This window comes from Acytostelium subglobosum, assembly GCF_000787575.1.
Source record: "Acytostelium subglobosum LB1 DNA, scaffold: scaffold27, whole genome shotgun sequence".
NCBI classification, from domain to species: Eukaryota; Evosea; class Eumycetozoa; order Acytosteliales; family Acytosteliaceae; genus Acytostelium; species Acytostelium subglobosum.
Genome location: NW_012236506.1, coordinates 67,756 through 84,501, shown reverse-complemented (window position 1 = coordinate 84,501; position 16,746 = coordinate 67,756). Strand labels below are relative to the sequence as shown.

Below are 16,746 nucleotides of genomic sequence, written 5' to 3'. Positions count from 1 at the left end.
GCCAATCAAGGCCCATTGTCGACCTCACTCTTGGCTTCTGATGTTTGAATGATTGGACGACACAAACAACTGGTTATGGTACATACATATTGTCCATGGACAACAAAAGACATAATTATGTTCACTGGATTTATCTTGATCCCCATTTCGTCATCATCAAGATATGTGTAAAACTATTTGTTAATTTAAAAGTCTGGTTACATCGCCTCCATCAATAATGGGGAGGGGTATGGAAGTGAAGAGATAAATATTATTATTGAAATGCCCAATACATGTCGGAACAAGCACCAGTGATCATTCAGGATTGAGGCCACCCACAACCCATTAATCATCCAACAAAGCACTACTTTTTGCAACTTTCAACCAAGAAGCACACATTTTCGCGATGTCCAACCACACCAAATCAGGACATTTTACATTTTACTTTTGATTTTGATTGCTTGGGAGCAGTTCATCATTTTGAGACCCACCTCAGTAAGGCTTTGGTAGAGACTTCAAGAGTCATAATTGGCCTATCTCCAGGGCCTATCTGAAAGGGAAAAGTATTATCTGGACATAATAGTAGGCCTTCAAATTTCACGACTAGGGCCACCAACTTTTCTCCAATTTGTGATATTCCAATCATAAATCTAACTTCCAGATAGTAAATATGGAAATAATATTAATCAATAAAGTATAAATAACAAAGGATCCTGGATCATTATCAATATCAATCAAACAAACAAACAAACAAATATTATATTTATATCAAATAATTAATTAATTAATAATGCCAGTACAAATAGTTCCAGGTTAGTATCAATCATATCCACTCCAAACACCATTCCATCAACTTTACTAACCAACTTCCAAAATAATAATTAATAGTTGTCGTTGTTGCTCTTGGTATCAAGGCAACAATTGGTGCCGCTCTTGCTACCGCCGGAGCCTTCTTTAAGAGTGCCTTCACCCAAGGTGTGGTCACTGGTGTCCTTGCCTCTGCAGGTTATGACTGGGCCAAGAACAAGTTCACCCAACCCAACGATGACATTGCCGACATTGCCTGGAGGTGGGAGGACATTGCCAACAACAAGGATTACATTGCACCAAACCACATCCGTGTCGTCTTGGTCAGTGAGCGCAAGGCCTGGGTCAAGCACGTCACGGTCAAAGCTCTGTTTGATGGAGAGAACATGGGCGGCCAAACCTTTGAGCCAACTCTCAAGGCTGGAAACAACGTTGGATGGAAGTATGGTATCACCAGTGCTCCAGATGGAGTTGTTGCCGACACCCCAGTGGCCTACCAGTACGCCGACTACCCCTTGCCAGTCACGGGCAACATGTTGATTGAGTTTATCAAGCACAAGGGCTACTTGGGAGGTGGTTGGACCAATGTGATGCAGATGTTCATCCCCAAGTTCACCCGTGAGGAGATCGAGGGTGTCAACACCTATTGTCTGGTCATCTACTGGAATGATGATGGCACCCAGTTCTTCCAGAACAACCTATCCTACCAGATTTCCATGGAGCAGATCAACGAGTACAACAAGTACCATGACAAGGATTGCATTGACCACAGAACAACCGTCACCACCGAGAACGACTAATCCAATATTCTTTCTTCCTTGGACCATCATATTATTGATCATTCAATTTATCAAACATTAGAATAATAACAATAACATTATGTTATTCATCATTTAATCAAACTCCTGGTACCAATTGGCCTTCACCCATTATCATCAACTCATTCTTGGATTGTGCAACCCCCAAACGACTCGGAATCGACACCTTTGATGGATCGTCACCCATTCCATGTTTGACATTTAATCGAGACTTAGGTCTCTTTCGTTTAGTTCCATTGATTATCTCTACATTATTACTTATATTTAACTTGAACGATCAAGACTAGTGATGGATAACCTATCAATATTAGTTGTAAGAGTGATTGTCAATGAACTTGATAGTTATGTCGATGCAATATGTCTTGCATTATCATGTAAACGACTTTATAATGAGTTCCAGAAGAGGCTACCAATGGGAAAGGTCCAAATCAGGAGCCAATACATCAACATCAACATCAACATACACAATACCAACAAAGACAATGACGACGACTACAACGACAACGTCAACGACAACCACATGTACATCAACAATGACCCTTCATTATATACAACTATTGGATCATTGTCTAGTAGAGACTTTCCAGTATCACCATCACTCACTCATCTGGTGTTGGATGGTACTTACAATGTATCGATAGACCCTAGCAAGTTGCCCAACACTCTACGATACCTACGCATTGGCAATCAATTCAATCAACCAATACATATAGGCTCGGTGACATCGCTTCAGACACTCAAGTTTGGTACACTGTTCAATCAACCGATCACTCCAGGTTGTTTGCCAAGTTCAATCACATCCTTAAAATTTGGTGATCGATTCAATAAGGCATTGAGCTTAGAGGCTTTCCCTTCATCACTTACTTCGCTTGAAATTGGAACGAGCTTCGACCATTCATTGGAGGGAGTGCTGCCGTCGTCACTGCGAACGTTGGTGCTCCTGACTGGTCATTGCGAACTCAGGCCAACAACGCTGCCACGATCGCTCACAAGTCTCATGGTCGGGCCGACGTTCATGCAGTTCCTCGTCAAGGATGTGCTGCCCCCAACTCTTATATCATTGACGTTCGATCGAGACTTCAACATGCCATTGTTGGCTGATGTCCTACCTTCCTCGCTCACTCATCTCACGCTGGGCTTGCACTTTGGTTCGGAACTAGTGTTGCCGCCATCAGTCACACATCTTACCATTGGATACTTTAGTCAGTTCAAGTATGTTCAGAGCACAGTACGAATGGTTGAGATATCCTACGTCATAGGTGTACATCAACTCAATAACTATCCGATCCCTAAGCTGCCTGTAACGAGATTGGATACACTATTACTTCATGGGAAGTGTTTGGATGATGGTGATCTACGTGAATCAGCTACATTTGCCAAGGACGTTGCCAAGACCATACCAAAAGTATCAACAATATGTATTGAACTTGATGCACGCAAGTCTTCATCATCAACAATCATCCGAACAATCTTTGATAGTGATAGTTGTCAAACTGTTGGAGCATGGTGCGTTACCTCTGGCAAGCCTAAAACCTATATGAGAGGCTATTATCTAAAGCTTACATGAACAATGTTCATTCATTCTTTCATTCATATCCATTCATATATTTGTGCGAGGGTAAGGGCAAGGGCAAGGGTAAGGGTTGAGGGTTGAGAATTGAGGGTTGGGGGTCAAGCAAAGATCGTTCAAGTTTGAGATCACTCATCCATTCATTACTGTTCCTTTGCATATGCATACATATATATATACTTGTACATATACATATATACATATACATATACAGATACATATATCAACTGATTGATCATGTTTGTATTACAGATACATAGTGTTACATTCTATAATCCATCAACTCAGACCAAGCCCAGGAATGTATTCATTGATGTATCAAATGAGAATCAGCCTGCTAGGTATGTTATGATGAATGGATGAATGAATGAATGTTCACGATTGATTGAATGATTAACTGACACTAAAATACCTACAACAACATTCATTAGACGATACTTTGTTGGCAGGTTCTCAACTTCAAGTACAAAGTCTTGTGACTCGATTGTACATGTGTCAAAGACACCGATAACAGTACATTTGTCGTATGGACCTTTGATGTATCATGATCTTGGACCACAGACGATATATGACTTTCTTTATGGCGATGTCAGTCAGTTGGGACACAAGAAGTTTCTAACGTTTGGTCGCAGAGGCCCACTGTACCACGTCTGCTACTCTATCTCCCCTGTCAAGTACTCTTATGGATTCGCATTGACAAAGATCAGTTGTCTGAAACAGATCACATCAAGTAAGGATGAACTCTACGCCGAAGTCGAGTTCAATCACAGCTCCCAAAGCATTGGCATTGGACATACCAACAGATACCATCTCGGTACCTTTGTCTCTCATGATATGACAGAGATTCATTCAGTACACAATCGTATGTGTTCCACTCATTCATTCAATCATTCATTCAATCAATCAGATAACTTACAAGTACACCTCTTCAGTTACCTTCTCAACTCTGGTCAACTTTGTCATCACATTCTTTGTAAAGACCAAGTTCGCAGAGTATATACTTGGTACGCTCAAGTTCACACCTGCACATGAGCTCAACTCTCCAAGCGGTCAATCGACAACTCACTCGAGCAAACGAAGCTTCGAGCCTCTGAACCAACCTCATCAACATCATCATATACAGCATCAGCAACAACTTCAACAATCGCAATCACAAGACCACCACCAACACCTACAGCAGCAACAACATACGGATGATCAACAGAAGCGAACAGACACTGGCTCCAACTCATCAAGTGGATTGGATGATAGGATGACAGGTGTGGCAGCGATATTCAATCAACAGACTGCGCCAAGACAGACCCACGAGTCACCAAACAACGATGAATCCATAACATCACAATTGAATCAAGCTGTCGTGGACAAGAAGATCAATAAGGAGAAGGGTGGCCTGGTGGTATATCGCGCCACATCAGATGATCGCGTACACACCTTCCTCCAGGACGACTTCTACACGACCAAGAAGATCACGCTCACCAATCCCGAAGGCAACGGCTCGTACGAGTTTGTCTTCTCACTCACCAAGACAGACTTCCTCCTCACAAATCCAGCCTACACACAGACTGATGGCGAGGACATTGACTCCAACTCCAACCCCAACTCCAACCATCAGGCCATCAATCAGAGAGGCGAGCGTACCTCTGCCAGCAGACACTTGCTAACGGGACCCCTGGCTGAAAAGCGCAATGACGCAGCGGTGGACGAGGTGGAGGATCCAACGGGCGACCTCACCAGCAACAACTTTAATCTGCAGACAGAGAACAACAGCGTGGAGGTACTCATCGATGGACTACAGACATTCAGACGATACTTTGAAGCGATGATGAATGCCGAGCACAGTATCAGCATCCTGGCTTGGGAGTTATCATTCTCCTTTGGTCTGGTGCTCACAAAGAATGTTCAGTCTGGCCTCCCATCAGTGTCCAGCGACATTGCCAAGTGGATCACGCTTGAGGATGTTCTGCTATCCAAAGCTTTGAGTGGCGTTAACGTTAGAATCATTGTCTGGAGACATGAGTTGCTGTCACATGTCACGCGTTACCTGTACCTGGGCGAGGTTACGATTGAGCGCGAGGTGGCCAAGCTCGAGAGGCGTTGCAAGAAGCTGAACATATCTTGCAAGGTGTTCAACACGACGCATCATGACATGTCTGCCAAGGATCAATCGATGGCCGACCTCGACGGACCTGTGGCTCAAGGCGAGACTGGCTGCATCACTGTGGTTATCGCTGGCAACCCCCAGGGTATCCTGTCATCTCATCACGAGAAGCTGGTGCTCATCGATGGCGAGTGTCCCGAACATGCGATCGCATTTACTGGTGGCTTCGACGTTGCTCGTGGACGCTATGACCAGCCTCTCCATCAAATACCTCGACCCTACATGCAGAACCTGCTCACGACCCAGTCCAAGGACGCCGAGACTACCAAGCCACCGCGCTACAGTGGTCGCAACATTCAACCTATCCTGCCACAGATCCGTTTCCTGTGGCACGACATACAGATATCACTGCGAGGCTCAAGCGCCCAGCATCTGCGGCTGCACTTTAATCAGCGCTGGATCCATGCATTCTCCATGAACGTCCTACAGACACGATCAAAGTCCATCCCGCTCAAGAGGGACAAGCCATGCAACAAGGTACATCAGCCAGAATCATCGATCGTCGTTCAGCACAACGACCCAGCACCATCATACAAGAACTGTTCAGTGCGACTGTTCCGCACGTGGAAGGGCGTGCTCGACAACAACATGCTCTTTGACGACTTTGGCAAGATGATCACCAATGCCAAGGAGTTCCTTTACATCGAGCATCAGTATCCCTTCCAGAACTTCACACTCACCTATTACATGTGTGAGGCGCTCAAGACCAACCCGAAGCTGCAGATACTCATTGTCACACCTGTGCGTACAGATCTGCCCAGTGGGCTTGTCGGTGAGCTCTTTGATTGGTCACAGGATCACAGTAAGTAGACCTGAACAAGACACTTGTCTGACATCCATCTGACTTGTCTAACGCCCAATCAATCAATCAATCACACAGTCATCAGACATCTACACCTGATATACAGTATTGCACCTGATCGTGTTGGCATTTATGGACTGGTGCGACAGGATGAGGAGTCAACGAGTCGACGTATGTACTGATTAATCAATCAAGGATGACCTCCTTCCATCGATCCACTCCAACTAACACACTCATTCAATCAATCAATGTCAATCAAGTGAAACCTATATATATTCACTCCAAGGTAATCATTGTCGATGATGTACTATTTAATTGTGGCAGCACCAATATGGACAATATGAGCTTCTTCCACTCGAGTGAGATCAGTGTTGCAGTGTCCGAGCCAACATTGGCAAGGGAGACTAGAGTACGTTTGGCAAAGGAGCATCTGGGCAGTCATTACAACGATGCGATCGAGCATAGTTTTGCCGAGATGTTCACAGCGTTCAAGAAGGTGTCCGAACAGAACTATGAACGAATGAGATACAAACGATTGCTCATTGGTCGACCCGTTGCATTGGCACCAGTGGAGAAGTATGAATTCCTACTCAAGAAGATCTACTATCCCAATAAGTTGGCCAAGCTAATGTTCAAACTTGGCGTTGACAGTGACAAATGGGTAGAGAAGGTTGTCAATCCATCATCATGGTTGCCCAAGCTCAAACCAGATCCAAAGCTTTAAACAAACATTATTATTATTTATAATAATAATAACATGCATGACTCGGCTCTTGACTTGCTGTCTTTTGAGTGGCTCTGTATTCCGTCTTTGTCTCAGTATGGATCGATCAAGTGTCACTCAGACCTCGCGCCAGACCAACACCATCTTGTATCTTATGCCAAAGATGTGTGGCGATTCGCTCGCAATTCCGTTTCCTACACCTACTCAACTTCATCAATCTTCTTTGAATTTTCTCATACCTTCAAAGAGTGAAGTTGGAGGATGGCTGGAGGGATAGATAGTGGAGAACTCGTCCTCTATATATGACTGGATGTACTCATTCCATTCAAACTTAACATAAAACACATATACTATCAAAGTATTATTTACATTATTATTAATTACATTGAAGTAATTCCTATCCCAAGTTGAACATCAATAACAATGACTGTAGAATCGATCGCCTCATTATCTACTCCCATGCAAGCAAGCCAAATCAGAGTTGGTAAATTGTAAGTAGTCAAATAATTTTGATTAGTATGATTATTAATTATTATTAAATATTATTATTTATTAGTTGCTTAATCAAAGAACATCCTTGTAAAGTAGTCGAAACCTCTTCCTCTGGTACCGGCAAGCATGGCAAGTGCAAGATCAACTTCGTAGGAATTGATATCTTCACCAGCAAGAAGTATGAGCATGCTATGATCTCGGACCAAACTGTCGAAGAGCCAAATGTGGATGTTACTGAATATCAAGTATGTACAATCAATGAAACAATCAAATATAATCAATGATACTAACCTCTTAACAATAATATAGTTGATCAACATTGACGATGGATACTTATCGTTATTGGACCACAATGGTCAACTTCGAAGTGACTTGAAGTTGCCAGCTGACCAAGAGCTGTGCAACAAGATCAACAAGCTCTTCGATCAAGGCAAGGAGGTGATGTTATCAGTCATCTCGGCCATGGGAATGGAGCAAGTCATCCACTTCAAAGAGATGAGATAGGCTCCCTTCAATAGGGGTAGGGTGTTCTTGCGTTCCTTAGACACCCTGTCCTCTCCATGCGAGGACGCAATCTTAAAGATGTACTATAGTTGAGAAGAGATGGTTGGTAACTTGGAACGCCAACAATCAATCAAGGACACAATGGTATATTTGATAGAGAGTGGATGCATCAATTGGAGAAAAGGAATGCAAGTGAGTAGCCCAAAGATACTTGATGATGAAGGATTGTTTAATAATTGGAATGGACACCTTCGATCATAACAACCATTAACCATATGGTTGTTCACTTTAATTCCAAACAACAACAATAATAATAATAAAAGTATTAATATATTTAGTACAACAACATTATTTGTTTATCTATTCTATATACATTGGCTTGGATATGATCAAATGAATATTGCCTCTTGATGGGCCAGTTTGTTTGAGTTCTCTTTGTGAATGATTGTCTCACCTTTGTCCTCATGCTTGTATGTGAACAATGGATGACCATCGGGGAAGTCTTTGAACTCTATAATGATATCATATCATTGTTAATTACTTTGAGAATCAAGTTATGTTCTGCAACGTACCTTTCAAGAACTCAAGGTCATGGCATAATGTTTCCAATACTTTAACATCTCTCCAATACATTGTTGTTTGTTGATGGAAAATATTGCCATCGATGACAGGTAGATTGGCATGGTGTATCTTCTTTAGATTACCATTAGACAGCATTACATCCTTTKGCAATACATTTCTCATAAGGTATGAGTTTACTCATTAAATGAGTTCTTTGTCTATCTGTCAATTCATTATTGAATTCAATTATTACTTTAATACAATTATCATTCATTTGTATCTCTTTATCTTATCTCTAATTTGTATCTTTGTATTTAAGCTAATGATATTGGATTGTGCAATCCTTGGTCCAACTTATAAAGGTGTGTTGTTCGTGGTCCAACATTACTAAATAAGGTTAAAGAGATGAGTCACAAACAAGGTTGTGTGAGCAAAAGGAATCCAAAACAGGACATACGCAACTTATCTCTTCACACAGCCATCAATCAAACTATCTATCGACCGATCATTCACTTAACGCACAGAGATAGAGAGATATACATACTTATATCACAATGAATAATACAAATGATACTTCTACCTCAATGACGACTACAACAACAAGTAGCAGTAGCAACACAGGTGCAGATAGTGGGCGCAAGTATAGGATAGCAATGATATCAGACTTCTTCTATCCTAATATGGGTGGAGTGGAAGAGCATTTATATCAACTGTCACAATGTCTTATCAAACGAGGCAACAAAGTGATCATCATCACACATAACTATGGCAATCGATTCGGTGTTCGCTACCTCACCAACGGCCTCAAAGTCTACTACACGCCACAGGCACCATTCTACAACCAGAACTCCTTCCCCACACTCTTCTTCACCTTTCCTCTCTTCCGTCAGATATTGATACGTGAGAGAATAGAGATAGTACATTGTCATCAAGTAAGTGTCATCATCAACACGAGTTGACAGACAACATACTTACACTATACATTCATTAGGCATTCTCCACACTTGCTCACGAGAGTATACTACATGGAAGAACTATGGGATATAGTACATGCTTTACAGATCACTCTTTGTTTGGTTTCGCAGATGCATCATCGATTCATATGAACAAACTACTCAAGTTCTCGCTGTCAGATATCTCTCACGTCATATGTGTATCAAACACAAGCAAAGAGAATACAGTGCTACGAGCACAGCTTGATCCTCACCTTGTATCAGTCATCCCCAATGCAGTCGATACCACTCAGTTCACGCCCGATCCATCAAAGAGAGATCCAAACAAGAGTAAGTGTCCTTGGCTGGAGTATGTACACGACCCAACCGACTAACATTGATCAATCAATCAATCAACTAGTCACTATTGTAATCATGAGTCGACTAGTATATAGAAAGGGCATTGATCTGATCATTGATATCATTCCAAACATATGTAAGAGGTTCCCAAATGCACACTTCATCATTGGTGGCGACGGACCAAAGCGTGTGTCACTAGAGGAGATGCGAGAGAAGCATCAATTGCACGACAGAGTGGAGTTACTTGGCAGTGTCAAGCATTCAAACGTCAGGAATGTGTTGGTACGTGGCGACATCTTCCTCAACTCATCACTCACTGAAGCCTTCTGCATTGCCATCGTCGAGGCGGCCAGCTGCGGCCTCTACGTCGTCAGCACAAAGGTCGGTGGTGTTCCCGAGGTGCTGCCGCCCCACATGATCTCACTGGCGCAGCCCAAGTCCGAGGATCTCGAAGAGAAACTGACACACGCCATCCTCAACCTCAAACCAATGCTGTTGGAGACTCATGAGGAGGTTCGTTCGATGTATGACTGGAATGACGTGGCGCGCAGAACCGAGGCCGTCTACGAGGTCATCTCACTGGCACCCAAGGTTCCATTCATCGAGCGTCTGCGTCGATTCGTTGGATGTGGACTATGGGCTGGCAAACTGAACTGCATGGTCGTGGCCTTTGACAACCTGTTGTTCCGCTTCCTCGAATGGTACATGCCTCGCGAGGACATTGATGAGGCAATAGATTTCCCCTATCAAGGTGAACTTGTTGGATACAAATAGACAATATTGGGAGGCGAGCGAGCGAGCAAGCAAGCACAACGTACATATATAGGACAGGAACACGAGCAACTGTCATTGTTTATATTGGATCGATCATTCACAGCTTTGGCGAGTCGAAACTGATTGTTGTTACAAATGGATACATGACCGTTGTCATAAAGTCGACAAACGAATGGGAATAAAGAAGGACACTGATGATTCGGAACAGGTCCACCTTGTCAACGGGATTCATCATATGACCCTGATCCATCAGCTCTTTGATAGTGTCGACCACTAGTTTGAAACTGATGGTGTGGCCCTCCTTTGTCTTGGTGTGGAAGCGTATCCATTTCCAAAGCAATGCTCTGTTGATCTCTGCAGTGGCCAAGTCCTCCACAATGCCATTGAGTGGAAGTGCACCTTGTTCCAGAGCGAACCAACTGTGTATGTACTTGAAGAATACTTCTATCGATGCTCGGACGTCTTTGTCTGTGATCTCTCCCTTTGGACATGTGAGTATCATCTTGTAATACGTACTTGGGGATGTTGATGATGGCATGACTATACTCTTAAACGCATCCTTACATGATTGAACAGCGGATGGATGAGCAACCAGCGCGCCATCAAAACCCATTCCAGCCTCGAATGACTTTCCTTTAAAGACTTGCTCTTTCTCGATGTCTGTCAAAGAGGTAGACATCCCGCCACTTAATGGGAATTGAGGCGACATGCCACCTGTGGCCAATGCTCCAAGTTCGTGGCAAGTGTTGACCAACAACCTATAATAACCTTGAAGGAAGTCTTGATCAAGACCCAACTGACTTCTCTCGGGGAACACATGATCACTACTGCCAGAGAATGCCTTGACCACAGAGAATATGTAGTCCCATCGACCAGTGTTGAGCGCCACTGCATAGTCCTTGAGGTAGTATAACATCTCGGGCATCTCAAACGCCGCCTGGATGTTCTCAATGAGTACTATTACCTTGGTGGCACCATGGCTTATTCCGAGATGCTGCTCACTGAATGACAACACTCGGTTCCACCACAGTGCCTCGTAGCGACCCTCGAGCTTGGGGATGTAGAAGAATGGTCCGCGTCCAGCATCGAGCAACACTCTTCCATTGTGATACATGTGGATGCCAAAGTCGAACAATGCGCCAGCAACAGGCTCTCCATCGACCAGCATATGGTACTCGGACAGGTTAAGAGACCTTGGCCGCATCAGTAGCAGCGCAATGTCCTTGTTGTGGAGATGCTTTCCAATGACTGTGTTGATGTTCTTCAATCCTTTGTTCACGTTTGACCAGCCACATTGGAAGCCATCATCAAAGTCCACCTGCACGCCCGTTGCTCCAGACATCATGCATGCCTCCAGATCTTCAAGTGATGTGACGTTCAGACAGACAATGTCTGCGCTGCGATCCTGTAGCACTTGAGGTATTTGCGCCACCCTCCAAGTCTTGTCCTCCCTGATGTGTGTAGTGTCGTCTGGTGGAGCAAGATTGTATCCATTCTCTACGAATGCAGCTTGTCGTTTGATACGTTGATTAAGTAGGTTTAGACGTTCATTGTCAAAGCGTCTATGTAACTCTGCTACAAATCGCAATGCATCAGCCGTCATGCAATTCTCATAGTCCACTATGTTATGTTGATCTGTACCAATCAATGCTATTCCATCCTTCAATAATGATTTATAGAGTGTTGACATTACTACACCTTGTATGTATTATATATCTCTCTATCTGTTATCTCTAGCTCTATATCTATCATGCCCAATAAAGCAATCTCAATCACTTGTCTAACTCACACCCTCTTCATTGTGCACCATCCATTCATTCTTTCATTCATTCATTAATTCATATATTCAAGTTCTAAAGATATAACAAATAATAATAAGATAGATAGGATACTACAATGTTTATTTAGATATGTCCATCATCATTAGAAGACCGTTGTGGCTCTGTTCTTAAGGTACTCAGCAATCTGTGGAATTGATCCAATCTTCTTGTGGTAGGCGAGCAATGTTGGGAATGGCTGGAGTACCTCAACAAGGTTACCTGGTTGCTGATGGAAGAAGTCCAACAAGTTGAAGATGCTAATGTCTGCCCAGCTGAACTTGTTATTGACAAGATATGAGCCACCTGCCTTAATGAGAAGAGCCTCCAACTTCTTGAATACCTTGGGTGAGGTCTCACTGGCAAAGGTCTTCAAAGCAGGCTCGTCGTTGGCCAAGAATGCGGCAAAGTATGGTACATACAGGTCACCTGGCAACAAAGTGTATTGGAGGATCTGGGCCTTCTCTATGGTGTTGGAGCCGGTCAGACCGAGATGATCGGCAAGATAAAACTCAATGGCCACAGACTGAGCAAGGTGGACATTCTCATCCTCATAATATGGAAGCTTTCCAAAAGTTGACTTCTCGATCAACTCATCCTGCAATGGGAATGGATTACGAGAATCGGTATACTTGTTACCAGAGTAGGCAAAGAGGAGTCTGGAGACCTCACCACGAGCGCGGCCATCAAACTATGAGTGGATTATTGTTAGAATCACTGGCAATCAATCAAATGATTGTGTAGGAGAAACATACATAGAATAGAGTTGGAGTGGACATTGTTTGGAGATATGTAAGTATTAGTTATTGGATTTAACTTGTATTATTTAGTTGATTTGATTGATTGATTGATTTGTTGATTTGTTGATTTGATGATTGAAGATCACTGACGTCAACCTTTAAATAATAATAGACTACCTACTCTACACTCAGGGTAATTAGATGACATCTGTCAAGGGATGTCCTTTGACAAACTCTTTGGCAAAGTTGTAACCGTGGGTTCCAGAATAGATGGAACTGATGAAGGTTTTTCAGTTGATCATGATCTTCAAAATTGATTTCCGAACGATCGACTGCATTCCGCAAGCACACCTCGTGGTTAGAGGAATGAAGCCGAAGAAGTCATATGTATTTACAAAGGTCAATGGAACATCGTTGAAGATCGCAACAACACTCCATATAGTTGATTTGATCTTGAATAAGGAGGAAGAACCTCCACTTAGAGTCTACTTTGTGTTCCTGCCATCAACACCAAACATGTTCTTGCGTTGCTCCTCAGTTGGCTCTGTACGAGGGTTCTTGGCATTCTGCTCGGCCTCGTACGCCTCAAACTCTTGGACAGACTTTATCTGTTTGATGCGAGTGATGTAGGCATCGAGGTTGGGGAATTCCTCCTTGGTGCAACCTGGAACAAAGTTGTAGATTCTAGCCCATGGGAAGATAGCCATGTCAGCAATGGTGTACTCGTTGCCTGCTACAAAGTGGCGTGTCTCTAATGTGCGATTGAGCACATGGAACAGACGAGACAGCTCGTTGGTGAACCTGGTGATTGAGTACTGGTACTTCTCAGGCGCGTACACAGAGAAGTGGTACCAGTTGCCAAAGATTGGACCGAGGTTGGCCATCTGCCAGAACAACCAGTTCATCACCTCGGTGTGACCTTGCAAATCAGTCTGGACGTTTGGGATGAACTTGCCATACTTGTTTGCCAAGTACAATAGAATGTTGCCACTTTCAAACACGGTGATTGGTCCACCGGCAACATCATGGTCAACAATTGCCGGCAACTTTGAGTTTGGATTGATCTTTACAAACTCTGGTTTGTACTGCTCTCCATCTCTCCACTTTACCTCATGGTAATTGAAAGGTACTCCAAGGGCTTTGAAAAATAGATGTACCTGTCGTCAAAGTATATGTTAAGGTAAGTCACCATCATTATTCTCTCAATGAAAGCATGATGAATGTATTGAACTACTCACCTTCACAACATTTGGTGATCCACAACCATAGAATTCAATCTTTGCATTAGACATTGTTAGAATATTTGTTTCTTTGTTGAATGATATAATACTAATATGAATGTATTAATTAAGATATGAATGAACATCACTCAGTCTTATGCATCATCCTTGTTTAGGAGTGAGTGGATATTGGAAGCAAGACGCCCCACCAAGTTTGGTAAGTGGGACCAACATCACAAAAGGTGGGTGTGTTTGTTGTTGCTTGTTGTCAACACCAAAGCCAGATATTGTTGTATTTGTGAGAGTGTGTGTGAATGAACAAGAAAGAATACCAAGATCCAAGCAACCAACGTTTCGACCAAAGAGAGAGATTGAATGAATGAATGAATGCAGTCTATGATGATGATGTATGTCTATTTCAAACATTGGGCTACCATTACTTACCCTACCCCTGCCCTTATATTTTGTCACATGATCATAATGGCGACAATAGACAGGAGACATGGACATCGCAAATCAGGTGATCAAACAGAAATTGAACAAGGTGAGAGGGGTCGAATTTTAATTTAATTTAAAAAGTTGAGCTTTAACCCTCTTTTGACCCAAAGAAGGCACAGTGTGGCGCTTAAGTTCTAGAACTTAAGATTCACCTTGAGTTGTGATAAAAAAGTGGGCATTGTCCCATGCATATAGGTTAGTCCACGTATGCAGATGGGTCGGCGAATCAACTTGACAATCAACACCAACCCCCATTCATTCATTATCATTTCAAACATACACACACACAACATACATATACTTATACTATTACATTAATATATTACAAGTTGTGTTTAGATATTTAGTTTCAAAAAATGGAACAACAGCAGCAACAACAGCAGCAGGAGCAGAAGAAGCCGGCTCCACCTGTAGAGGAGGTCAAGTCCTATTACTACCCAGATAGAGCGGCAAACTTGACAGAGGTCAAGACTGGTTACTCGGCATGGAAGACCAACTCATTCATAAGTTTCATCGTTTTGTTGATCCCTGTGATCGTCGTCAACATTGCCTACGTGTACAACAGGAGCGAGCTGTTCCTGGACGTGTTCAACAAGTTCCAGGACATGCTTATCCACGAGTTCATCAACCAGGAGCCCACCACCATCTACGTGGCGCTGTCCATCGCCTTTGGCTCATTGCTGCTCATTATCATGGTCGTCTCGGTACTGATGTCCAAGCGTCGCAAGCCCGTCTACCTCGTCGACTTCTCTGTCTTCCAGCCAGACGACAAGTACAAGATCACTCACGAGTTCTTTGTCAAGCACACTGAGCACGTCGGCTGGTTCGACAAGGACTCGATCGAGTTCCAGAAGAAGCTCCTCTATCGTACTGGTCTCGGAAACGACACCTATTTCCCACCCGGAATCACCAAGCCTGTGCCCGACACTAGCATGGAGTCCGCTCGTCAAGAGTCCGACATGGTTCTCTCTGGCTGTCTCGACGAACTCTTCGCCAAGACCAAGATTAGACCACAAGACATCGACATCCTCATCGTCAATTGCAGTCTATTCAATCCAACCCCATCGCTAGCTGCAATGGTATGTTCATTCATTCAATCAACTCATCACGATGTAACACCTATCACTAACTCAACTTCAACTTTATAGATGATTAACAAGTACAAGATGAGACATGATATTCTAAGCTACAACCTTTCAGGTATGGGATGCTCTGCAAGTGTTGTCTCGATTGACCTGGCCAAGCAATTGCTCCAGGTTCACAAGAATGCCATTGCAGTGGTACTCTCAACAGAGAACATCACTCAGAACTGGTATCGCGGCAATGAGAAGGCTATGCTCCTGACCAACACACTGTTCCGTATGGGTGGCGCTGCCATCATGCTGTCCAACAAGTCAAAGTACTACTGGACTGGCAAGTACAAGCTGCTCGCCTCGGTCCGTGTCACCAAGGCTCACGACACTGCCTACAACGCCGTCTACCAAACCGAGGACTGCCAGGGCAACAAGGGTGTGCGTTTGGCCACCGGTCGCGACCTGATGGCCGTCGTCGGTGAGGCCCTCAAGACCAACCTTACAATCCTTGGCCCAATGGTGCTGCCAATGAGCGAGCAGATCAAGTTCTTCCTGCATCTGTGCTACCGCAAGCTGTCGTCCAAGAAGATCCAGCCCTACGTGCCCAACTTCAAGAAGGCCTTTGATCACTTCTGTATCCATGCCGGTGGTCGTGCCGTCATTGATGGACTGGAGCAGAACTTCAACCTGTCCGAGTACGACGTGGAGCCATCGCGCGCCACCCTCTACCGTTACGGAAACACCAGTTCCTCGTCCATTTGGTACGAGCTCAACTTTATTGAGAAGCAGCACCACGTCAAGAGTGGAGAGAAGGTCTGGCAGTTGGCATTTGGCTCTGGATTCAAGTGCAACAGTGCTGTCTGGCAATCACTCAAGGATATCTAAACGTTGTGATGACGATGATATCCAAATACACT

General features: G+C 43.7%; 9 protein-coding genes across 9 annotated transcripts; 6 read left to right on the top strand and 3 right to left on the bottom strand.

The window, feature by feature from the left end:
- Window positions 1-769: 769 nt before the first annotated feature.
- On the top strand, window positions 770-1,586 carry SAMD00019534_104010 (hypothetical protein; the record flags this gene model as incomplete). The annotated part of the gene is made up of 2 exons (XM_012894239.1): window positions 770-791; window positions 868-1,586. 2 exons carry the CDS (start codon window positions 770-772, stop codon window positions 1,584-1,586), a joined length of 741 nt encoding a protein of 246 aa, XP_012749693.1.
- Window positions 1,587-2,016: 430 nt separating this feature from the next.
- SAMD00019534_104000 (hypothetical protein) lies at window positions 2,017-3,171 on the top strand (the record flags this gene model as incomplete). Its single annotated transcript, XM_012894238.1, has 2 exons — window positions 2,017-2,224; window positions 2,318-3,171. 2 exons carry the CDS (start codon window positions 2,017-2,019, stop codon window positions 3,169-3,171), a joined length of 1,062 nt encoding a protein of 353 aa, XP_012749692.1.
- A 240-nt stretch (window positions 3,172-3,411) lies between these two features.
- On the top strand, window positions 3,412-6,858 carry SAMD00019534_103990 (hypothetical protein; the record flags this gene model as incomplete). Its single annotated transcript, XM_012894237.1, has 5 exons — window positions 3,412-3,515; window positions 3,606-4,036; window positions 4,107-6,134; window positions 6,213-6,305; window positions 6,395-6,858. 5 exons carry the CDS (start codon window positions 3,412-3,414, stop codon window positions 6,856-6,858), a joined length of 3,120 nt encoding a protein of 1,039 aa, XP_012749691.1.
- Window positions 6,859-7,281: 423 nt separating this feature from the next.
- Window positions 7,282-7,854, top strand: SAMD00019534_103980 (hypothetical protein; the record flags this gene model as incomplete). The annotated part of the gene is made up of 3 exons (XM_012894236.1): window positions 7,282-7,349; window positions 7,415-7,595; window positions 7,660-7,854. 3 exons carry the CDS (start codon window positions 7,282-7,284, stop codon window positions 7,852-7,854), a joined length of 444 nt encoding a protein of 147 aa, XP_012749690.1.
- Window positions 7,855-8,999: 1,145 nt separating this feature from the next.
- SAMD00019534_103970 (hypothetical protein) lies at window positions 9,000-10,481 on the top strand (the record flags this gene model as incomplete). The annotated part of the gene is made up of 3 exons (XM_012894235.1): window positions 9,000-9,347; window positions 9,407-9,698; window positions 9,769-10,481. 3 exons carry the CDS (start codon window positions 9,000-9,002, stop codon window positions 10,479-10,481), a joined length of 1,353 nt encoding a protein of 450 aa, XP_012749689.1.
- A 103-nt stretch (window positions 10,482-10,584) lies between these two features.
- Window positions 10,585-12,144, bottom strand: SAMD00019534_103960 (hypothetical protein; the record flags this gene model as incomplete). Its single annotated transcript, XM_012894234.1, has 1 exon — window positions 10,585-12,144. A coding segment is annotated over one exon (1,560 nt), but the record flags the coding sequence as incomplete, so codon positions are not given.
- Window positions 12,145-12,404: 260 nt separating this feature from the next.
- On the bottom strand, window positions 12,405-13,077 carry SAMD00019534_103950 (hypothetical protein; the record flags this gene model as incomplete). Its single annotated transcript, XM_012894233.1, has 2 exons — window positions 12,405-12,989; window positions 13,054-13,077. The coding sequence occupies 2 exons, from the start codon at window positions 13,075-13,077 to the stop codon at window positions 12,405-12,407; spliced, it is 609 nt and encodes a 202-aa protein (XP_012749687.1).
- A 446-nt stretch (window positions 13,078-13,523) lies between these two features.
- SAMD00019534_103940 (hypothetical protein) lies at window positions 13,524-14,330 on the bottom strand (the record flags this gene model as incomplete). The annotated part of the gene is made up of 2 exons (XM_012894232.1): window positions 13,524-14,195; window positions 14,277-14,330. The coding sequence occupies 2 exons, from the start codon at window positions 14,328-14,330 to the stop codon at window positions 13,524-13,526; spliced, it is 726 nt and encodes a 241-aa protein (XP_012749686.1).
- Window positions 14,331-15,112: 782 nt separating this feature from the next.
- On the top strand, window positions 15,113-16,714 carry SAMD00019534_103930 (hypothetical protein; the record flags this gene model as incomplete). Its single annotated transcript, XM_012894231.1, has 2 exons — window positions 15,113-15,835; window positions 15,905-16,714. The coding sequence occupies 2 exons, from the start codon at window positions 15,113-15,115 to the stop codon at window positions 16,712-16,714; spliced, it is 1,533 nt and encodes a 510-aa protein (XP_012749685.1).
- Window positions 16,715-16,746: the final 32 nt, after the last annotated feature.